This window comes from Xiphias gladius, chromosome 17, assembly GCF_016859285.1.
Source record: "Xiphias gladius isolate SHS-SW01 ecotype Sanya breed wild chromosome 17, ASM1685928v1, whole genome shotgun sequence".
Classification (NCBI taxonomy): domain Eukaryota; kingdom Metazoa; phylum Chordata; class Actinopteri; order Istiophoriformes; family Xiphiidae; genus Xiphias; species Xiphias gladius.
In genome coordinates, this window is record NC_053416.1 from 5438408 (window position 1) to 5463748 (window position 25341).

The 25341-nt window shown below is 41.7% G+C and overlaps 1 protein-coding gene and 1 long non-coding RNA gene across 4 annotated transcripts in view; both read left to right on the plus strand.

The window, feature by feature from the left end:
• Positions 1–1068: 1068 nt before the first annotated feature.
• On the plus strand, positions 1069–2686 carry LOC120802627. Its single transcript, XR_005709249.1, has 3 exons — positions 1069–1818; positions 2212–2253; positions 2330–2686. It is a non-coding gene; the product is annotated as an uncharacterized LOC120802627 (long non-coding RNA).
• A 5430-nt stretch (positions 2687–8116) lies between these two features.
• The window catches only part of gria4b (glutamate receptor, ionotropic, AMPA 4b), a 118911-nt gene continuing 101686 nt past the window's right edge, over positions 8117–25341 (plus strand). For all 3 annotated transcript variants that reach the window (XM_040150636.1, XM_040150638.1, XM_040150639.1), the window contains exons 1-2: positions 8117–8207; positions 13233–13391. In XM_040150636.1, the coding sequence (XP_040006570.1) occupies positions 8117–8207; positions 13233–13391 (250 nt within the window). The remainder of the gene's footprint in view (positions 8208–13232; positions 13392–25341) is intronic.

Genomic DNA, 25341 nt, shown 5'->3' on the forward strand with positions numbered 1-25341 from the left:
CTTTGCAAGCTGCAACATTAAATTGATATGTACATGAATGCATCAATGATTATAAATCGATACTACATAATATATTTTTCAGAAATGTGCCAATATACTGAGGACTTTGGGAACACTTTACACTTATTTAGTATTCATAAGCAGTATACGAACATTCATTAAACACACTATAATGTAGATGTAAGCGGATATAATGACATCTGCAGGTATTTTATTACCGTGCAGTATGTGCCAAAGATTGGAACTTCCTCCTGTGGAGACATTTTATAATCGTACAACTGTGGGGGGGGTAAAGAGTTAGAAAAATGCCCAACTATACAATAGAACCGAGGGTGGTGTCATTATGGAGTACATGGTTAAGATACCTGGTCATAATAATAATAATAATAATAATAATAATTTAATCACCGACTTAGCGCACCACCCGGCGATTACGCCATGTGACGCAAATCAAACACACCTGTGCTGCTGCGTCGGCAGGTGCATGCTGGGCGCGGCTAAAGGCTAAAGGTTAAAGGTTAAAGGTTAAAGGCTAAAGGCTAAAGGCTAAAATGCTAAAATGCTCAGGTGGACCCGTCTACCTGCGGTGAAGACTCGAGAGCTCGTTCTGCTCGGTGTTTTGAAAACTTTGAGGAACCAGCGAGACCGGAAGGGCTGAGTGGACTGGCTGTGTTGTTGTTGTTGTTGTTGTTGTTGTTGTTGTTGTTGTTTTTTATGTTTTGTTGTTGTGCTGAGAATGAAGGAGCAGAGAAGTTGAACCCAGAGCAGACCGCGGAGGGGCGAGGCTCGCGGAATAACGTTCGGACAGGTGAGTACGACAACAACTCCACGGCTTCCGTAACAGCCTGTGCAGAAGGACAACGTCGACAACCGCGGTGTTGCTTAGCAACGGAAGCGGTGTCTTCCTTAGTGACGCTTTATTCCGCCGTTAACGCTACAGGAAGTGACATGGCTGTTTGATTTCCGTAGCGCAGGCCAATACTGCGACATAAAGGCCGTGGTCACCCGCCGTGGTGCCATACTCTTCATTTATTGAGTTTTGTCCTCTTTTTTCCGGTTAAATTTTTTTTTTTTCGTCGTGTCCGTAGTCGCTAATCGGTTGAATGCGCAAAGGCTGCAAAGGCGGTAGTAACAGAAGTATGTGTAAGAACCGTTCTGCGTTCACGGGGATTATTTATTAACCCAGTGAGATGACGGTAACGGAACCATGTTAGTTTTAGTCACCCCCTTCCCTTTTATGTCCCCCTTTTTAGTCGACCCAAACCCTGGACATTTTAGTCTAGTTTTAGTCAACAGAAACCTTTGACCTTTTCAGTCATCAGGAGACTAGCTGACAAAAACGTGGCGAAGAGTTCGGTCTCGTTTTAGTCAAGGCCAAGAAAGAGCATTTTCAGTCCAACCTCGGGAAACTTGCTTTCAAGATAAGATTTCATCCGTCTGATTTTTAGGCTAAAAGAAAAAATTAAAATGTAAATAAGCCCCAAAATGACAGGTTGTGTGATGAAGGACGCGGCTTTGCAGAGAGGGCGCCTGGTCTGATGTTATTAGTTTAAGCCATACGTCCGGACGTGAAAGAGGATAAAACAGTGAAGGTCTGGACAGATGCAGCATCCTCAGCAAATCCGATGCACCAAACCGTTAAATGTGGGGGTCCGCAGTGCCGCTAACACTGCTTTGTGTGAGACTTAATATGGCCCGAGTTATTTAACATCTCTTGATGTGTCTCCCTGACAACCCTGAGGCATGAGAACGACCTTATTGTTGAAGGGAAGAAGAAAAAAAAAAAAAAATGAACTGAACTTAAAAGACTAACTGCCGGTGAGACTGATGCAGACGCCCGACATACATCACGCCGACGTGTCATCTCTATGATGTTGTCTCGTGCCGGAAAAAAACCCGCCCCACAATAAATTGGATAATGGAACGGGAGCCGTGTGATATTTAATGCTGGAAAGAGATTGCATTGATGTATTTTTAAAAACAACAGGGTGGTGGTTGCGGTGGCAGAGGGTTTATCACAGTGGTGCCTTTAATGGGTGTGAGGTAGACTGTACATACAGAAAAGTCATGTTTCCCTCTGCAGTGTGGTGCTGTTGCTCAAGCTGCACACCAAACTCTGAGTTCATATTAATACCCACCATTTTTACGTATATCGACCAGAGTTTTACATATATTGACGTTTTTAATGGGTGTCAATCATTTTTGGTGCAGCGTAAAAAAAATCCTGACGTGGGAACTGGATCCTTACTTGGGGTAGGTAATCATTTAGCAGATCATGATGTCGGCTCGTGCTTTTGATAAATTTCTTATATTTACACTGTTTAATCAGTGCAGGCCTTCAGAAGCTGCACGGGCAGCTGCGTCAGGACTCTGCACAAACCCAGATCTGGCAGCCAGAAACGGCAGACGGGGTGTTCGCTTTAACTCGAGCAAGTTTCAACGCTGAAAGGAGACTGTTTCAAGGACTTACGCCTTAGAAGCTTCCGTTTTATCACCACGAATATAACTTGTTCTTGATCACTACGTCCTCGGTTTCACAACCTGCGTCGCAGTGTTGGTACCTTTTTGTTCTTGCAAGCAAGTATAGACGGCTCTCACAATTGGATAAAATATACAACTTGAGCCTGACTGTCTAATTTGCACTTGAAAGACTTCTTGTTGTGAGGGAGCACGAGCAAATCCTTAGAAAAACACTTAATAAAATGTATTGTTGCCTAGAGGTATTCTCCATTCATTATCCACCTTTACATTGATGGAGGACCGGTCAGTTGGGATGTTTGAAGAATCCCGGGTGGCCATTATTTTATATTCGTTTTTGGATTTTGGTATCGCTGTGCATGAAGGAGAGTTGGCGCCTCTATGCCATCGCATAGTTGGTCTTGTAAGGTTTCCCACCTGTGGTGCTCACAAAGTTTTGGTCGCCTTTCTGAGTAAAATTCTCTGCCTTTCTGCACCAAAAAAAAAAAAAAAAAAAAAAAAGGTGGTTTATTTAACAGACAGACAAATAAACCTTCTTACACAGGAAAAAAAAAAAAAAGCAATGCAACATCTTGCCTGAAGCGGATTTGCAGAACCCGTCCCTTGTTAGGCTTTTAAATTCAGGTTGAAGCAGTTAAACTCATAAGTGGATGAAAAAGATTCGGGATAAAAACAACAGAGCAGATTAAACTGACTGTGTGCATGCGTATATCTACTGTCTATGTGCGAATGTGTTGTACATGGCCGCGTGCGCACCGACACGTACACGTAGGTGTGAAAGTGCGCATGCAGGAGTGTGAGCATGAATGTGCATAAGCGTATGTAAGTGAATCCCAAAAAAACGAGTATCCTTGAAAAATGATTTCCGTTATTTCCGTATTTTTCCGTCAGGGACCGTGCTTGGGGTCAACACAGTCCTACCGCCACAGTGACATTGTCAGGTTTGGCTCCATTGTGGACTTAGGGAGACCTCTACCCGAACCTCATCGAGAATATACTGTCAATACTGTACCGACCAACTGTAGCGAGACATCCTGCCCGGAGGTTCTGGATGGATAGACGAGCCGTTATTTGTTAAGAAATACTGTGGGTTATTAGCACATGCAGCAGGCGACTCCCCCTCATTTTTACATTTTCTATTTGCATACGGATAAATGAGATGGAGTCTGCTATGTGGTGAGCTTCAGGGGTGTGACTCCAGCTTGGCACTCGCCTCACAGACGTGAAGTTGTTATCTCGCTCTTTGAAAGAGTATTTCACATGATGTCAAATTTCCTTTAAACATGTTTTTGTGTCTCTGAATTTAGCAAATCAAAAGGTGCCACACGGAGTCCAGTCAGGTGTTGACTCGCTTTTTATTCTTTTTTTTTTTTCCCCCTGCCGTCCACAGTAACTCAGTTAATGGCATTCAGCACCGTGGACAGCTCCACGCCCATGAACACTGTTAAGTCCTGGGGCACGTTCAGTCTGAGAACGGTGTGCACCGTCGTGCTGTGTTTATAAGCCCTGTCATATATGAAAGGAAGCGCACGTGTGTAACACAACGGGGTGTTCAACGCACCGCCGTTTCCGTTCAGATGTCGTTTTGCTACGTTGTGTCTGTGCTTAACGTGCCCAAGTTGAGTTGTCGTTCAGGCACTCCAATAAAAAGCCAAACAGTTGCTTTTTTTTTTTTTGTTTGGGTAGAGCAACATAACTTTTCCTTTTTCTGAAGGAACAGTAATGCAAATCGCAGAGATTTACAGTATTTTGCCACATTTAATACACATCAGAAACCAAAAAATAGTAGCCAGTTGCTTCTTGATTGATATTTTCCTGTCATTATATCGATACTACGTGAAAAATGTCCAGTTTAATGGGTTTTGTGTTCAGGCTGCCTCACGACAATAAAAATTAGAAATGTGAAAAGCGCATGCACAGGTTTGATATCCACCGGAGATGAACTGACGGAGTTTTTCCACTACGCGTTACTGTACAACCTCAAACTGGGAGACAAACAACGTTGCACTTTTCGCTCATCGTCCTTAAGTGCTACCAGAGCAAATACTTTCAAATAGATGTACATATGATGCAAATTCCAAGGACTTGCGATTAGGATGCGCGCGATCTGCCCGACAGTCCATGGAGGACAATTGCTTTTTGCAGAACTGGTGCACAGTGAGAGACCATTTTCTGCTTCGTAGCAACAAAGCTTAGGGGAAAAGCAAAGCTTAGCTCTAACCACAATATTAAGAGTATTTTTTTTTTTTTTTTTTTTGCCCGTATGGAATATATGCTGCAGAATTACATTACTAATGACTTTATGATAAAGTATCGACAGACCGATGAGTGTATTCACTAGAATCACATCAGTTTCTTGAGATGTTACCGGCATTTTCTCACAGGGTGTAAATAAAATGAATTGTTATTGATCTCTGGGAGGAAATCAGACCTTTGCAGCCACAAATACAACAGGATACAGAAGAGAAGAAGAGCATGGAAGTTCACTAGGAAACAAGGGCTGGTAACTAATGATGATTTTACTATCAATTAATCTGCCGATTAATTTCTCAATTAATCGTTTTGCCTGTCAGTGTTACAGTGAAAAAGGCCTATTACGATTTTCCACAGCCTAAGGTGACGTCTTCATGTGTCTTCTTTAGACTGAACAACAGTCCAAAACCCAGACGTATTCAGTTTACTATGTTTGACAGTGGAAAACAGCAATTATTGCCATTTGAGAAGCTCAAACAGGCAAATGTTTTACTGTTTTGCTTCATCTGTGAATGGAACTGGCCCATTAATATGATTCAAGATAGGACAGGCGTATTACTCTTTGCTGTCACAGACTGAATTTTAAAATGTTTTTATCACTCTTCATGGATGAATGTGTGTTGATCCTCCTTCTGAACAGATGTTCCGTTTTTCGGGTTCCTAACACGCTGGAACGCTGACGCTTCGGTGAAGGTTACCCAGCCTTTTGTCACGTTGGCAAAACAAAAATCAGCTTCCTGCTCTTCCTCCAACGGTGTCTCACACATAATTAATCACTTTCAAGCGGGTCTAACTGAGGCTACCGCAAACCTCAAAATCAGCAAAACGTGAGCTTGTCTGCAGTTTCCCTATCTACCGCTGTTTACTTTTCACTGCATCACCCCAAGGACACCAGCCTACACTTCCCTAATGTCTCGTAACACTTCATTTCTCCTCGGAAGATGCAGACAAAACTTCTAATTTACTTTATTTTACATAAATTTCTGTAGACAAACTGAGGCAATCCTACTGACTAAAATGATCAATTTATTTATTTTTATTTTTTTTATTATCAGAGTAATAAAGCTTCAGTTCATTAAACCATCGCCTAAAAGGGAACATTGGTGCCGGTGGAGCTTTTTAACCGTCAACGGGGTCATTAGGAAGACCTCACAACACGCCGAAAACATACCCATTTCACACCACGTACTTTCAGCTTCATTCTCATTTTACTGTCTCACAGCACAAAAGTCAGAATGCTGAAATATTTCCAACATAATTTTTTTTTTTTTTTTTTTTGTGAAAGTCTCAATAACATAGCAAAACAAACTCAGAAAAAAGAGGCCCAAAAAGGCTTTTTTAAAATTTATTTCCAGAGTGTCATCATCATTTGTCCTCAATCTGTTTTGGGCTTAAGAAACACATTTCAAATACATACCAATATGTACCAATACACCAAAATTCAGTGCAGAACAAAGTACACCGTTAATACCAGAGAGCAGTCTGCTAGAGCAGGTCAGAATGAGGTAGTTGATAGTAAAACAAGAAAAGATTTCCATCTCATCTCAGACTGCAAGGGATGTGAGGAAAAAACAATTTTAGGTCTTCACGGTGGATTAAAGGCACGATCTGTGATTCAAAAACATTAGAATGCTAAATTATTATTTTCTGTGGTTTGTTCACATGGGCGGTGTTTGTAAACACAACAGGAAAACGTGTTCTTCAATGTATCTTAGACAATGTTTGGTAAATAACATCAGTTAGTTAGTTAGCTAAAATGATCCCGTTAATACGCATCCAGCTAACTCGGTTCCTTCCATAGTAGACTTTGCTATTTATTCATCTTGGATGACGCTATGTTGACGTTGGGGGGAGGAGGGTGTCTATTGCCACTTTAAAGCTGAGTAACCTCTTCAAACATGAAACCAGACAGAGTTACATGATCAATCTTTCTCATATAGTTCACATGTTATCTATGAAACCGAGCCAAATTTAACCAAGGTGAACATGCTGTTCCAGTTTTCATTTCGTTTCGGTTTTCAAATGCCACAGGTCAGAAACTCCTGATTGAGTATATCTCTTTTATTCGTGGTTCTCCATAGATGTTTGACACCCATCAACGTACAAGTCGGTCTGATTTTAAGATGGGGGGGGAAAAAAAAAAAAAAAAATGTGAACCTGTCCTTCAGGTCCCTCTGGGTTGGGGAATCACCTTGGGGTTTTCTCAGACCCAGCATCTAGTGGCCATTAGAGGAACTGCAGTTTGAGAGTAAGTCCTTGTGGGGCTGACGCCCGCTGAAGGCGCATTAAAGCCCGGTGTAGGTTTTACTAGAACCGTGGAGAACCATTTTTGCCGTTGGAAACATTGGTCAAACACTTTTCTTTTCTTTTTTTTTTTTTTTTACGCCGGTTGGCACTGAATCGGGGCTGTGCTGTTTATTTACTTACCGGGGCATCGGTTGGTTCCTTTGCTCTGCACTTGGAACCCAGAGACACAAGGAACCATTTCCACTACAGTGAAAATCACGAATGTGACCGAACAACCCAGTGTGAAGCCATTTGGTCCCGCAAAAAGAAAGTGGCGTCTGGAAAAATGGAATAAGCAGAGTTTACAAAAAAAAAAGAAAAAACCGCCCCATAGACGGGCTGCAGCTTGTTCGTCGTAATCCTATTAATTGGGGCAGTTTACGCGCTTTAAACGGCACCGTGCAGCACATTAAGGGCCGTTTAAAGAACCGTTTAAACATGAGGAGGACAGTGGGGTCGCGGGTTGAGAAACATTTATCCTCTTCTGCCAGAAGAGCTATCTTTAAGAATTTGTCACATGGTGGAGCGAAAAAAAAAAAAATGTTCTCTTCAGTCATCAGTGATCACATCACTGTGTTTTTGGTATCAGCGGTTCTGGAAGTTTTGGTGTGAAATGATCCGCGGGGACTTCTCCGCGGCTCGGCGCTGAGCGGACTGACTGACGCCCCTCCTGCCTGTCCCGGTCGGGTAAAAGGGCGCATGTGTGTTATTGCTGTGATGTGGAGTTGAGCCGCATCCAGACGCACACTGGCCGCCGCTGGCTAATGCCCCCCCCCCCCCCATCACACCACCACCACCACCACCACCACCACCCCTCTCTCCCCTCCCCACACACACCCTCCCACCTCATCTTGGTGGTTGGTGTGCGCAAAATCTCCAGCGCCGGACGGACGGACGCAGTTTGACGGCACAAACGAGCGGCACTGCGGGGGGATATCCAAGAAAAAGCCATCAGAGGCAGACATGGATATTTAACGGGCATTTACATTTTTTTTTTTTACCTCTTTGTTTTTTTTTTGTACCCTGTGATGTTGCTTTTGGCCCAGGGGTGTTAATGAAACCTGCTCGATGTCTCTCATCAGTTTGTAACCGAAACAAAATGAGGATTTCTTCTCGCGACTGGTTTCTGTTGATATTCTCTGGCTTTTGGGGACTGACAATGGGAGCTTTCCCGAGCAGCGTTCAGATCGGTAAGTGTGAGCCTCGCCGTTAATTCCAACCAGAGAAATGAATCATGTGGATGCGTGTGTGGACGTCCTGTCTGCTGCCTCTGTCCTGCCGTTTAACACCTCAGCACTACTCAAAGTCGAAATTGTTGATTTTCCTCCGCAGTCTTTTCTTTTACATTTCTTCTCTAAATTATCACATACGGACGGGATTCTTACCTCAGTTGATGCTGTGCATGTTTGACACACACACGCACACGCACACGCACACACACACACACGGACACACACACACGCACCTAATGCGCTTTGTGTCTGCAGGCTAGAGTGTGTATCCCAATGCACTCCGCCACTGCAGCAGATCAGAGCAGCAAAGTGTGTGTGTGTTCCCTATGCAGGCTGCCTGTGCATTGACTGCTGCTAACACTCTGGCAGACCCCGGTCCTGGCGCTGCAATAGACCTATAGGACCCATAGGCCTTACAGCATCACTGTTTCCTCTTCCCCAGCTTCACTTTTTATTTTTTTATTTTTTTATTTTTTTTAATCATCTCCATCTTTGCATTTAACAACTTAACAGTGTTTGTCATGGGAAGAAATAAAGGTGACTGATTCATGGTTCATTTCACCGCTGTAGCAGGCAGATTGACTTGCATGATTTAATGGCAGGGAATGAAAAGGGGGCAAACTGTGACCTCCAGTTGTTGATCACCACAGCCCTCCCTCCCAAAAAAAAAAAAAAAAAAAAAATCAATTATCAGAAAAGCAGTCATTCATGCTTTTTCATGTAAAAATCGCGTAAGCTCACTAATGAATTGTTTGTTTTTTTTAGCCCGAAGAAGGTGCTGAAACCCTTATTTCTGGAATGAGATTATTTGCTCAGACTGACTTTTTTGCGGGTTTACCCTCCAATGCACCCCCGCTTGTAGCGGAGTTGAGGCACATCAGAAGCGGTCAGGCGGATGAAAAATGACAAGCTGTTCAAATGATTCTCCTTGTCCTTTTTATATCAACGCGATACTCGAATCCCCGGGCCCCTCCAGGGAGGTCAGAGGTCAGGGTCTTTTGGAGAACAGCACCCCTGTAACTGAGGACGCTTGAGCTGGGTGGGAGTTTAAAGCTGCATCTGTGGAACTGCTGTGCCATCATGTTCCAGGCATTCAAGTGACATTTTGCTGCTGATTTAGGCTTAAAAAAAACAAACAAACAAACAAACAAAACATTTGGAGCGTTTTAGCTGATATGGTTTCTCTGCTGTGTCAAACACAGTGTCCACATACTTTTAATTATAAGTATAATCACTTCTTATCGTTTGGCTAACAGGATTGCTGCCAGTGATAGCAAACATTGTTGATGTACCTCTTGTGTCTTCATATTTCCCATCTCAATCCTGTAACCTGACCACTGAGGGTGAGAATCCACACTATGCCAGTGTGTCCTGACCCATCAGACTTCATTTAACACTTAACATCGTTTTTTGAGCAGCCACCTCAGCGCTCCATCAGCTTTTAGAGATGGTAAACATCTCTCCAGTCAAGTCTTGTGTACACATGCATGCAACACAGAAACAAGTGCACAAACAGTCATGGCAAACATGCTCTCCAACTGCCACAGATTAATTCTGACACATGGTGATATATGTGAGGATGGATCATGAGAATTATAGATCCTACTTTTCATTACCTCCGCCAAGGAGGTTATGTTTACACCCATGTCTGTCTGTCTGTTTGTTTGTTTGTTTGTTTGTCTGTTTGTTTATCTGTCAGCAGGATTACACAGAAACTACCAAAACGAAGGATGGGGGCAGCAATCTTTTATCTCTTTCCTTAACATTGCGAGATAGGACATTTTTAGGCATTTTCATCAAAGTGTGGCCTCGGCGGAAGTATGTGCTCTGCTGACTGCCATTCTAGTTCATCCTTTTTTCATTCATTTGCTGTACTGTCTTATTTCTATTGGCCGGGGTGTAGCTCCACATACACATCCACATACATGTCACAACGCACACTGCATGAGTTGGGGGGGGGGGGGGTCTAAAAAAAAAAAAAATCATAAAAATGTCCAAAAAGATTAGATTCTATACATTAGCAAAGCACACAGATTCAAATCCACCTTCAAAGTGAATCACGATTTTGAAAATTGACATTCCAGGCAACATTAAAAGGTTTTTCAGAGTTTTGTGAGGATTTATAGGTTCTCTCTGAAGGATCCTGAAGCTCATGTCACTTTTGAAGAAGATCCGAACATCATCTGAGTAGCCTGGCTGTGTGTGTGGATATAACTCTCTTAAGACTGACTCTTTGGAGGTTATTCACTGAGGTTAAACTGGTGTTTCCATATTCTCGGACTTACTGAGACCAGTTACATCACCACGTACCCAGCCCCATTTACACAACAGGAGTGTTGTTTTTGGCAAACCATATGGCATAATGCTGTCTTACATCACACAGCGGGGAAAGTCATAGCTGAATAAGTGGCAGTATATTCAGCTCAGATTTTATCCTCTGTTAATCAGCAGTGAAGATACATTTTCAAATCTGAAATGTGTAAAGGGCATTCCTACTGATTGGGAGCCAAGATGTACAAACTGTTCACACCACTTCCTGCGAGCGTTTGGTAACAAGTCTGAGTCAATGGGACATGAAACCATCACATTAAGAATTATATGAGAATCAGAACAGGTCCATTGCTTTATCTTTACTAGAGCCATGGATGGGATTTATATGACCAGACTTCGTAAAGGAGTAAAATATTCTGAAGTCTGACTTTTAAAGAGGTCAGTTGTAAAAGAACACACTGGCATTTTGCTTCAAATGACATTTAAACAGTCTCTTCCCAAGAACTATAGCCTTAAGTTAGATTTTGAAATGTGAAACAAACTGCTTCTAATTTAAAACACCAATGACATTTGCACAACCATGAACAGCTTAGTTAAGATCTTTGTATATGAACAAGGCTGTGATGCAAAAGAAAGAAAAAAGCGACCAAGAGCAAAGCCATATATGAAATGATTGATACTGGAGCTGGAACTGCTGTATTTCCAGTAGGATATCTGGTAAATATCATGTAACTTTTTTCTGCTTGCATTAATATGAAACAAAGACGATTTATATGTTAAACAGACTGTAACCTACATCGCCACAAAGCTTAGTGGTGCTTAAAGAGCCATGAGTTGCTATATTGTAGCATTAAGGCTGAATTGACAGCAATAGGATATTGACAAAGTGAATTACCAGACCAATATTGGCCTTTCATTACATTTTATATATTGTACAGTCAGTGGTGTCCACTTCTAATATGATAGAGGTTCCCCTCTGACTGTAGCTACTAAAGCAGACTGTGACACCATAATAAACTTTTGGTGACTGCTTTTAAAACCCCATATTGCAGTTGTCCTCACAAGAAAAACAGCATTAGTTGTTTGTTCAAAGGCCTAATGCGAACAATGTTTACCTGTCAATCACCTTGGTTTCTTTAAACCTTGACCACGATCCTTCCAAAACCTTAATCAAGTAACCTTGACACAAGATTGTTTGTTTGTTTTGTTTGTTTTACACCCAAACAGCGATCCTTCCCAAACCTTAACCACGTGGTTTTTAGGCATTCTTGCAACATGGGTATAGGGATTGCTTAGTCAGTTGGTCCTCCATGTTGGTTCAAACTGAAATATCTCAGCAGCTACTGGATGGATGGCAATTTGGGTACACACATTCATGGTAGCCAGAGGCTGAATTCTACTGACTCTGATCAACTGACCTTTCCCCTAGCACCATTTTCAGTTGGATGGTTTGCAATGACATTTCTTACAGATGTATATGTTCCCCTCGGGATGAACCTTAATAACTTTAGCGATTCCCTCTCTTTTCATTCTTCAGATCCATCATCAGGTCAAAATTTCTAACTGACATTCCCATCAGCCTCAGCTGTGTAAGTGCTAATGAGCAAACGTTAGCATGTTAGCATGGTAAGCGGAGAAGTTGAACGCGGTAAGCATTATGCCTACTGAACACCAGCAGTTTTAGTGTTGCCATTATGAGCATGTTAGCATGCTGACGTAAGCATTTAGCTCAAACCACCCTTGTGCCTAAGTACAGCCTCACTGAGCTGCTAGCATGGCTCTAGACTCTTTGTCTTGTTTTAACCCAAACCACAATCTTTCCACAATCTTAGCAAAGTAGTTTTTGTGCATAAACCTAAACATACCCAAACCATAGCCGCGGCAGATCAATAAAGTCATATGAATATTTATTGTAACCAGTGGGGACAGTCATCCGTGACCTTTGGAACAAATATCTGTGATAAAATATTATAAACTAAAGCTTGACCTTCTTGCTTTTGATTCGACTGTATGTCTCAGCCATTCCAGCGAATGAAACTTGCTCAGCTGTCATCACATGACCTAAGCACAGAACTTTGGCCATGTGACAACAAATGATCATACAGTAACGGGTACGCTCTATATCTGTAAACACCCATATGGGTCCTTTTGAACGGCAATGGAAAATAACTTCTTTTTTTTTCCCTGATTCAGTTCTACTTCTCTAATCAGGACCCTTGAGGAGGCTCCAGGTGGCCCTCAGCAGGGGAGGAACAGTTGCAATTGGCTGTGATTTGGACTTTGTAGTCCTCCCCCACAGATGATGTATAAGAATCACAATTGTGATGAGTTTCATTCTCTTGACTGCTGCCTTTAAGTATACAGTTAGGTTCGGTCGTTACTAACTCAACAACAAGCATTTCACCCACATGGGAAATGAAAATGGTGACTCCAATGTCAGCTTATGTGTATGTGTGTCTCCTAGAAAACCTTTTGAAAACCTCTCAATCTCTTATATTATATGAAGAGTGGACATTTGCAGATGGCGGTGAGATTGTTTCAGTGGGTTTCTGCCACTTGTTTCACGTCTGTGCGAGTCAGCAATAATTGAACTGTCTGTAGTGAGGTTAAACATGTGGATGAGGGCGCTTGGACTCTTCTCTGGTGCTTTTTTTTTGTTTCCCCCGCACATGTACCTCATCAGAGCTGTGTTTCTCCCCCCCCTCTGTTCAGGCGGTCTGTTCATCAGAAACACTGATCAGGAGTACACGGCCTTTCGTTTGGCAATCTTCCTGCACAACACCAGCCCGAACGCCTCGGAAGCCCCGTTCAACCTGGTGCCTCACGTGGACAACATCGAGACGGCCAACAGCTTCGCCGTCACCAACGCCTGTAAGTCGGTCACATGTTGTCTTTATGTTGTGTTCATGTACTTATTTGGGGGTTTTAATCACAGTAAAACCAGGAAAATTAGGTTTCCTGTACGACAGGTGTAAGAACGTGATTTAAGTATACAACTTGGGTCCTAAATTTGGCATCATTCCCATCAGTAATAGTATCAGTATACCCACAAAGTTAAAGGAATAGATGATTATTTTGTAGCAAGAAGCTGGAGATGGGATGTGGTTGCAGCAGGTAACTTCCTCTAAAACCATGAAGTGTCATTTTTACATTTCTGTTTGTTTATGGTTGAAACAATAAGATGTAGGTAGGTGTATTTTTGAACTTTGGAGAGAGCCAAGTCAGCTGTTTCCCCTTGCTTCCGCCCTTTATGCTAAGCTAGGCTAATCACATCCTGACTCCATCTCTGTACTTAACACAGAGGTATGGGAATGATGTCAATCCTCTCATTTTATTCCCAGGCGGAAAGCGAATAAGCGTTTTCTCCAAACTACCAAAGTGTTTCTTGAGTTGCTGTGATCTGGGATGTCCCACATCATTAAATTAAAGTCAGATGGGCCAAGAAATTCCAAGCAGCCAGACAGTCAGACGGGTTGTAAACTAGCACCCAGGTTAGTCAAACTTGTTTGAAAGGGAAAACAAAGGCTAAAATGATTGTTGTAAATATCCATCACCGTTCACAAAGTGGCTTCCTGGTTCAACTTTGACTTACTGTATTTATCGCAGCTCTATGCACACAGTTCTCCTGTGGGATTATTACCAACACTTCCGCTGTACTCACCAGTGGTTTAGATAATCTGATTGGACTGTTGACTTATTTGATCATCAGACTGCTTTGTGTATCTTGCCATGTTGGACTTGGATGTTGCTACTAGAAATTACATTTGTGAGTACAGTGTTATTGTAACCGATAGAAACGATGGCCCAATGTGTGACCCAAGTTGTAACAGGACTTATCCTTCAAAAGTTGCCTCTCCGGTTCTGTTATGATGAATAGCAATATCGGCATTATTATTAGTAAAACTCGGGTCAGGATTAGTACCGGTAGTAGTAGTAATGGTGTAAATACTAAAATTAGAGTGCTATAACGGCTGTCATCTCAAAAAAGACACATAAATAACACACATTTTGTGTGTTCCCGTCCTGTCACGGAAACAGCTTAGTGTCTGTGTGTGAAGCTGAATGAACGCACAGTACACGTATATGTGTATGGTGTGTCAGTACAGCCGTGTCTGTGAGTGTCTGCTGGTTCACATCTGATCTGAGCAAAGCCGCACACGCTGAGGGGGAAAGCAGCTGCACGCACACACATACATAAACACACACAAACAGCAGTCAACACACAATGCCATGGTTAGATCTGCTAATAGTAGTAGGCAGTGATTTTTAGTGATGGTCCCAGGGGATACATCCTCTCTCTTTCCTTCTTTCTCACTGTCTGACTGAATGACTGTGTGTGTGTGTGTGTGTGTGTGTGTGTGTGTGTGTGTGTGTGTGTGTGTGTGTGTGTGTGTGTGTGTGTGTGTGTGTGTGTGTGTGTGTGTGTAATTAAATTTTCTCATTCTGTAATCAGATGAGGAAAGTAAGTATTTTGAAAAGTCTTGAGATGTTTACTCTTACATTTTCATTTTGCCAATATTCCCATTTAAATTTACCCACGACCTCCAAATATCTCCAGGGGGGTTTCAAAGTAACATTTTGGCAAATTAACACCATTAAAAGCATGATGAATTAGATATTAGCAGTTATTATTTGCAGTGTACCCATGGATGTACAGACAGCTATCACTGGATTATTTTGATACTGAATGAAATTTAGAAACAAGTTCTGTTATTAGGAAGTATAAGAATTTTTTCTATGATTTCTTAGCAGATGTATGGACGTTATACACAATGGACACTGGAGATAATGGCACCTTTGGAAAGTATATTGCACAGCGAGTCTAAAAATATGTGTATATCGTAACTGTGTCTTCAGATTTAAGTTATGACTCTAAGAAAGAGTTTGACTTTTTAGGCATTTTTTCATTTCACCTCGCGAAGTGTCTTTTCCTCACGTTTCTCCTTCTGTGCTTCTGCCCACACACACACACACACACACACACACACACACACACACACACACACACACACACACGCACACACAGTTTGAAATCCTTAACAATGACAACACTGAATATAGAGTATATCTTCTGTCTGATTATACCTGTGCTTCATTCAAGCTGTATTACAGTTATTGAATGATATCTTGGGCAACTTTCTATGGCTACACCATTACACCAAAAAAAAAAAGGTTAGTTTTCTTTTGCAACATTATACAGAAAACCTTGAAACGTTGCTGATGTAAGCATTCAGCTCAAATGCTTTTATAACTAAAACTCGTGTATCTGCAAGGTTTTGCCTATTAATGACCTAGAAGATGAAATTACAGTAGATGAAGCTGTATTGATCTCTGTGGGGAAATGAGTTGTACCAGCGGCAGATAGAATAATGCAGGGAAAAATAGGAAAAATAGGATATGAGCACAAGAATAGAATATAAGCTGGGATATGTATCCTTATCATGGACTCATAAAGAGCATGAATATTATTATGGTCTTAGTTTAGAAATACTTAAATATACAGTTCATTTGATTATTTGGAGAAAACCTTTGCAGTACATAAGCATAATGATGCAGAGCGAAACTACTGCTAATTTCTTTAGTATTTTTTTATGAGCTACTTAAAAAATGCCAATAATTTGCACATAAGTAGCCACTCTGTTACAATAAGGGTTGTAGAACCTGGAATATTTTTGTTTCAATAATCCCTCCATATTTGCTTGTAATTTACTTGCAAGGGTACACCATCCTTGAGTCAGGCATTTTGTGTCACCCGGTCAATACAGACACTGAAATGAGGCGGTGAGACAGGAAATGGCTGTTGGAAGAGTTCTCGGTGACTGGTGCGATAAGAGGAGACTTGGGTGGGTGTAAACTGTATATTTCCAGGAAGAGAAGAAACTAGGTGATTTTTTTTTTTTTCGCGTTTAGTCTAATGGCTGCACAGTCACATGAAGTGAGTCTGCGGCCCATTGATTGGCCAAGCTAAATCAGAGCAGAATTACATGAGCCAATCAATGGCTCTGATAGCTGAGGGCCAGCGGGAAATCTGAGATTGAACCACATTGCTTGTTTTCGCCCCCCCTCCTCCCCGTTTTACATTTCCCTGTTTCTTTTTTCCTTTCTCCTTCTCGGCCCCCGTTTCGCCCCATTATCAAAGACCCTGAGATAATGGTTATGAATAGGCAGTGTTACTATGTGACGTTTAAGGGCGCAGTATACATTTGGGAAGGAGAGATGAGAGATGAAGCTAATTTGTAAAAAGAGATTAGGCCATTCAACGGTTCGGCGTGCTGCTGTCAGGAAGGCTGATGGGGATAATTGGTGGGAGGACGGGGACAAATGTTGTATGTTCCCTTTGTCATTGATAATCATTCTGTAGACCCAGACCCTCAGACAAATTCTACTGCATGTGTTTGATTAACAGTGTAGCTGTTAATTATTCACAGTGGGGCTACCGGTGTCACTGGGCTGTAAAGCTCCTAATAAAGAATTATCTCGTTGGTTATCTCACAACTTTCAAAGGTCCTCCCGTTAGTTCGCATATACACTGCAATATCATGTATCAGCATCAAGTTCACTGGGACACCTTGGTGTAATTACCATTAAGAAATGAGACAATGCTCGAGACATTTGTTAGTCTCTGTTTCTCAGCGGGCCGAGAATGTATTTGTGGTGCTCAGCTCTGCGGGGGAAACTGGGCTTCTGCCAACAAATGGACTTATGAAGATTAATCGTCATTCACAAAACAAATATACCAAGATTTATAAATTCATTAACACATTTCATTATAAGACAATAACTAGATCCCTGAATACTATGATTTACTCTTTACGTGTTAGATATTTTGCTCAGTTTTTCAAAAACCTTCCATTTTGTTAAACAAGCTAAGTTCAGAGCCACTATGTGCGAAACTGCCATGTGATCATAGCATCTTTCAAACGCAACACTGTCTATCACAGTGCCTTTTTTTTTTTGATACTAGCATAGGACTCGCCAATGTCACATTTTAAATTCTAGACACTGTGGCTTTAAAGAATATGGCTGATGATATTATATAGTCTTCTTATTATGAAAAAAAATCAAATGAAAAGACCAAAACCAACAATGCACTGGTTTTGCCCGTGTATCCAAAACCTGATACATCTAATTTCTCTGTGCCACAGAGCTCCATTATCTCCAGTTACTATTGAAAACACGTCAGTGAGCCACACTGGGTTACACTGGGTGACATGTTCCTCCGTTACCAAGAACATGGGCACTGTAGTAATTTATTTTGTGGCATGTGTATTAATCCACAGCTGTGTACTTTTTGCGTAACCCTGTTGACAAATAAAACAGACAGACATGGGTGAAAACATAACGTCCTTGGCAGAGATAATATCAGCATGTTTGCATCTCATCACTCTGTTTATTGACAAATTCTAACAACTCTTGGGAGGGAGGGAGCACGATTGGTCACTGTTCATCCATTTGTTCGTTCATTTAATTTGTGAGTCTGAAAACAATGTCTCAGACACTGATTATTAGATTTTGTGAAACTTTGGGGAAGTGCTGCATCTCGCTCCTGTGTTTTGGCGTTTTGAAGGAGGTCATCAGGTCAACACAGGGACACAGTTGTTACAGACCGGCTTGGAGGAACGTCACTCGTGGGGAGTGAAATATTTTCTGTTGCAAAGCGTCGCCTACAAATTATGCATCACAGACTGAAAACTGAAATCTGAAATTTGAAATCATCTTTTTTCCAAGCACGCTCAGAATGAGTCCTGCATGCGCGTTGGTTGCGGGTTTCAGTCTGTCTGTGCTTTTTTTGTAAAGCGGTATCAAGCAAGAAAATCCCTGTCTCTCACATGCGTGGAAGAGCCGGAAGTAAAATGACAAAGCAACAGACTGCCCGGTTTATTATGAAACACTGAGCCAGCGTGACGACGATTTCATGGATCTCCGGCTTGCTGTCGAGGTGCCATCGCTGGTGATGCGCTGAAGTTCAGCGTCGTCAGAGTGACAGTGTTAGAGCGTGCGAGTCCTTGAACTTCAATGGCTTCTCGTTCATTTGTCCTTTGGCTGTGAGGATATCTCCTCTGGGAATTCAGACTGAAAGTCGATGAGAACATCCAGGTGTTTCTGACGACAGCAGCTTGTGTACAAGGAGGGAGTCACAAACATCCCCTTTAAATGTCTCAGTCAAAAAAAAGACAACAGGCAGAAAATTGAGGCAGAGTAACTAGTGGCACTAGTGTAATACCTGAGAACTTGGGATATCCCATATAATTTTAGTACAATACAGCAGATACACTCGCTCAGGATGATCTACCTTTAACAAGACTCTGCAGGGTAGTGGAATGTAGTGGAATTCCACTGAAGTGGAATGAAAGTAGTAACAGTATATGTGAATGAAATTATTGAAAAGAGAAGTCTTCTTTCTTGATTACAGGTTGAGACTGCAGTGAAACTGCAGCTTAGCAACATTCAGTACGAGCTAACCTACAGGGCCAAAACCCATTGTTCAGCATACGTGCTAAAACACACACGAGGACATAACCTAAAAACCTTTATCACAGTGTGCTGACTACCAAATGTGTGGCTCTCACATTATGTACATTGTTTACATCAACGTGTGTGAAGTTGTGTAGTCTGGCAGTTTCGTGTAGGAGTTTGGCAAAATTTGTGAAGCTGAATGCAAAAAAAAAAAAAAACCAAAACACCTTCCTTTCTTGTAGAAACAGTTTTTCCACTTTGGAAGTTCCTTCTTGTCCTTCGGAAAACAAAATTTGTAGCTGGTTTTTTTTTCTTTGCTGAGCTTTCAATCATATATATCAGTTGTAGCTGGCTCTCCTCATGGACGGTCTTTGGTGTCAAATGTGGTCGAGATGTCTCCTGGATCTTTCTCATGCCTTCGATGTAAAGAGGAGTTTATTAAATTAAAGGAAAACTACAGTTTAAAACAACTTGGGTTTTATTTTCAGCGGTCTGGCCATCAGTTCTATTGGTAATGACGACTTTCAACACAACGCTTTGAGACACTCATAGAGGAGCAGGAGTATGTGGAGTTTTGATAAAACCCCCTTATTACTTACCTGGCTTGTTCATGTCAGTTGAGAAACCGACCAAGCACAACAGCAATATTTTATTTCGACAATAATAACGTATTACTCAGAAAGGTAATTGCTGAAATCATGGAATTTGGAGGCACTTCTAAAAATGCTTCCAACGGGGCAACAAACACCAGTGGTTAGGTAATCACATGGGATGTCGACAAGCTTCAAACGTATTTAGAAGAGGAAACAAAGGTGAATGGTCAAATTGACATCCTTCACGGTTTCCATACTGACCTCTTGGTTCATCTTTGACATACCATCTTTGACTTTCACAGACTTCCCGAGCACTGGGGGATAATTAGCAACATTTTGTTCAGCCTTTTGTGTTTTTGCCCGTTGCACCTATCTTAAGTGATGTCACCACATTCGGAGGTCTCAGCAATGACCTCTGTGAGAACAATGTTATCATCGTTGTATTTTGGAAAATCTGAATGCCAAGGCACACATATAATGCTAATTTTCCGAGGAGCATTTGAACCAATGACCTACAGTGAACATGTGGATGATTTTAGTGTCTGTTTGTTTTAAAATTACTCAGGACAAACTGAGACAATCTACCGAAAATCATTTGTATTCCTGTCATAAGTTTTGAAAGACAAGGTGGAGATGATCGGATGGAAGAGTTGAGTGAACTGAGACGGACAGGGGAGCTTTTTTTTTTGATGCAGCGAACAGCGTGATGATGAGGAAGTTGGAAATAGGATACTGAATAAATTAACACCTGAGCGATGGAGAAAGGGTTTTGGAGAGCTGCGTGTAATCAAGGTACACGGTTTGCAGGAAAATGAGTGTTGGTAGAGTAGTAAACTCCAACTTAAATGAAGATTCAGACAGACTGTAACCATAATAATGTGGAAAATAAAATGAAAACTAATCAATATGCCTCTGAGCAGCTGCAGACTTCTCAGCGGTGTGTTTGTGTTCTTCTGCGGTTCATTCATCCAGCTGATCTTTTTTTCGCTGTTTCACGGTAACCTCTTAACCACGCAGCGAGACAAAGGTTTTAAAAGGAGTGTGGGGGTGGAAGGGGTTAATTTGACCTCCTACAGGCTGCCCCTGCCTTCGCCTTCATTGAAACAGTGACATCTTAATCTGCATTGAGTCATTTATATTCAGCATGGCACTCTGACTCACTTCAGATCCAGATAGCATGTAGAGTCTGTGCTCCTATACGCACTCATGCTGCATAGGAGACTCTACACTTTCTCTGCTGCGGCCACACCAACACATGCCTTGCATGTGTGCATCTGTCCTTGAGTATCAAAAAGCTCTCCCATTTGTGTTGTATGCTCGGCTGTATGTGTGTCTGTGGAAACACACGCAAATAATCCGGCTGTGCAGCATGTTAGCCCTATTTAAGTCTATTATCTCCCCCTCCATGGGCTCTATTCAGAGGGGCTCTTTGCCCCGTGGTGCTGCCCTTTAAATGGCTGCCTGTGCCCCTCATTTGTCAGAGGATTCTTCTGAAGCGCGGATGAAAATATATACAGGCCTTTTAGCGATACATACTTGTGCTGTATGTGTGTGTAATGGCTGGTGTTAGGAGAAAAAGGATGGAGAGAAAAGGGGGGAGGGGGCTGCTAATGAGAGATTAATGTGGCGAAGCAGGGAGGAAGATGGAGGATGGAGGGGTGAGGAGATGCGGGGGGTAAAAGGATGAGGAGGGATGGGGGTTACAAGAAGGGACTCATTAGACTTGTAAAAGGTGAAATGCAGGCATGGTAATGTAAGTAACCCTGCTCTTGTATATCAGTCTGAGCTATTTTCATGTCTTATGGCTATTCTTCATTCAGCTGTATTAGCGTTTATATCCTGTCCCTCGAATGTGTGACAGTGCAATGTTAGTCATCGGTTGCTAAATTTAGTCAAAACATTCTGATGAAGAGTGCCGTCAGCGTCACTGTTTGTGTTGCGGGCAAAGTGCAAGGACATCCAGTGAAAGAGTTGAATTTGCAGTCATACGGCGCAGTCCTCTGCCCTTCGCGTCACAGGCTACCGGGGTTGTACCTGTGCACCTGTCAAAATAGCTTTTTCTACCAGTAAAAGTAAAGAAGTGCAACATTTCTTAAGGGAGTCAATCATCAGACTTCTTCCTTTATTCCAATAGGAAAAAAAAAAAATGTTAACATCACAGGGTGGACATGCAGGTGTATAGGTACATAATCTTAGATGTGTATCCATCCACACAAACCCAAAAAGTCCTTAACTGAAAAAAAGAAGCTTTTGGTTTTACGGCACAGAAATGATAACTTACGCGTACAACTAAATTTAGAGAATCTTGAATGTAATGTATGTGTTTTTGCGTGCGTGCCTGTGTTAGTGGAGGTTGCACAGGTTGAGGAAGACCTCTGAGGAGAAAACTTGCACTGAACAACAGTGTTAAAACTGAAAAACTGATCCTTCAGATGTGGCTTTATTCATGGAATTGATACTGATCGACAGAGCATCAGCCTCAGTTGTATATTGTAATGTTTTATGCACAGACGTAAGGACAGAAACAGCAGAGAGAACATGACCGGAGAGAAAGACGGAAATATCAGTGTTGTTTCCACTGAGACAAAGGTTTTCGAAATGTGACCATATATACAGACAAGGGTAAGACAGGGATTCAAAAATGTGTTTTGACTGTTATTTAGCCTCGGTTGTGAAGAAAATACTGGTCCAGATATCAGATATTTTACAGATATCAGATATCTGTAAAATAGGCTCAAAATAAACATTGCCAAACTCAGCCAGAGGATAGATATTTTTTCAGTCTGAATATTGAAATATCAAGGGGTTTTATACAAGAGTCTGTCGACTGAAGGAAAAACCTGAGAGCCAGGTGTTGTTGAATTCAGAAAGACTACTGTATAATAGTTTTCTATTTTCCAAACAAGAAACAGAAAAGTAATTTTTCCAGCACATGTTGAGGTCAGATTGCTAAACTGCATGTCAAACACTCCCCCTTTTATATTTGGAACAAGACATATGAATTGTTCTGCTGTTTGCCGATTGAAAAATAGCTGGAGTGTGTCAGCAGGCCACGCTGACACACTTCGTGGCCCCTGTCATTTGAAGGGAATTACTGGACATTTACAAGCCATCAGGGGTATGAAGCAGACTCACTACCTTCTCACTCAATTAGAAATCTATTCTTGGATATGAAGATGTTCTGATGGATACTCTCCAAACTAGGACAGGAAGTCATGCCAGTTACTTGGTGTTAATCATGTAGAGATTTCTTTTCAGATTTTAGCATCTTTGAGCTCCCTTTTGATTTTTAAATGCAGCACTTTACATCGCCACAGCGGGAAATAAAGCCCCAGTAAACTGTAGTGGGTAAACTTTTATCATAAGTAAACGGGTGCATAATTTGTCATAAAGTAAGATTTTTTTTTTGGTCATTTTCGGACAAATTGTCAGTGGGTAATATGAATTTATGTATTAATATATATTTGTATTATGATTTTAAAAAAAAGTTATATTAGGAAAGGAACCAGATTTTGTTCGTAGAACTGTGGAGAAGAGATACTGTATTTTGTTTCTATCTATTTTCAGTACTGTAGCTTCGTGTTTGGTGTCTTATGAGTCCATGTTGGCTGTACAATCTTGTGGTCACAACCTCACCTTTACCTGAGGAAGACTCGTCCATTTGTATTTAAAGTCCATGTAGAATGAAATTTATGGATGCCTGCTGGTGACTGCCTGGACAGTCTTGTGCACCTCAGGTAAAAGTAATCAAACACCAGGTTAAGCCAAAGTACACTGCTGTTTTTCAAGGTCAAAAAGTCCCACTTTCTGCCCATAGATAATGTAGTAATGCTTATTACATTCCAAAGTACAATGAGTTCGATTGCCCAACAGACTGAAGATATTGTTATTCTTAGCTTTACGAACAAGACTAAGGGTGTGAGGGTTGGTTATGCTGAAAAAAACAAAAAAAACAAACAATTTTGAACTAAGTGTTTGCCGACCTCGTTGGAAATCGAAAGTGTCTATAGCTGTTCCAAATGGCCACGCTTGAAGGTGAAGGGAAAAGCTGGTCGGCATAGAGAGGAGAGAGACGCAGCATTGTTTAAATACGGAGATAGCATCGTACATATACTAGGTTTCGACCTAGTATATGGCCGGATGGCCATTTATCTGTTTGTTAATCCTAATCCAATGTCGGAAAGGCGTTTGGGGAGGAAGTTTCTGAAGCAATTGGATCATGTCACAAGCAGTTCTGAGGAAACATACTGCTATCTTAGGTTTGTCATGACAGTGGACCTCCCGCCAGATTGTGAGGCACCTTGGGTGCATGATTGTATTGCTAGAGGAAAAGTTTTTACAATGGTAAGGGTTCGTTCTCCAGGGAGTAGGAATGAGCCGAGTAAAGCTAAAAGCAATCTGCCCTCACGATCCTTGGCACTAGTCAGTGTTGTTCAACTTTGATATAACACATATGATGCAGTTTGATTTATCACAGTTTTTTTTTTTTGAAGAATTAATCAACATGTCTGTTTGTACGAATGCATCCGAATCCAACCTGATCAGATTCCCTGTGCTGTGAAGTCAACTTTACACACTTACTTTTTCAAACAAAAACGGAAAAACATACATTAAAGGTACAGAATATCGGCACATAATGTGACTCAAAAGCTTCTGTGCAGAACTACAGCAATCCAAGTCGACCTTCAAACAACCGTATCAGTCATCTGCTAATATCAACATTGTTCATGCAACATTAACGCTAATGAAAGCCTAACGGATTGAAGTGAATTGCTTTGCGAGACAGAGATGCCCAGAATATTTTAAGAGACTGACGGAGACAGAGAGGGGAGTGGGAGGGAAATAACAGTCAGTCTGCTCTCAGATCACAGTGAATAAATCGTGCGAATTCACAGATGGGTTTTAACAGGAACACACTCTGGCCAGGGGAGTTGTTCTCACACGGTGGAGGATGCTGTTCATGCAGCTCACACACGTACTCGTGCGTACTGCAAGCATGAGCCGCTATCACATTTTTGAAATGACAGGAAGAGGCTGCAACACTGCAATCCTCAGATTTTTCAAGCTGCAAGATTCCTTTGGTATGTAGATCTAGTAGACAGGACATAAGGGATGAGGCTCATGTTTAACTGTAAAAACCCTCATGATAAAAGGACTGAGAGGAGGCTGAAATCAATAAAAATATATGTCGGCAGTCTCGCAATTATGTTATGGAATGGACATTTTGAACTCGTGTCTGCATTCTTATCTTTATCTTCTTCTGTGGAGGGAATTTTTACTTTTATAGTAACACTATAACTTTCAAAAGAAGCTCCTTTTATCCTCTTACAAATGACAAGTTGAATTCATGAGATATAGAAACCGCACAGGTCTGGTATGACCAGTGGCTCGCGACTGCCAATGTCAGCAGTCTTTAGATAGATATTGCTGTGTCATGTCGCACGTGAACATTTTGACGGTTTTAATCACAGAGGTAGTAAGTTCTCTTCTGCCTGTGGTCCCAGTGGGCTGGCTTTTCGTGGACTGGAGCGGACGCAGACTGTCCGCACAGGATCCACGTCGATGCCTCGCAGGCTCGGGCAGGTGCAGGAATTTACGTCACGCGGACCCACGCAGACCCTTGCGGGGCCACGGACGCAGAAAACACGAATTGGCTTTTATGTTCGTCAGGTGACGAGAAACACTCCAAATGAATGCTGATGTTGCTGAGTGTCCGCTGGATGTGTAAATGAACAACTCCCTGCTCACATATTCGCTATAAAAACTTTATA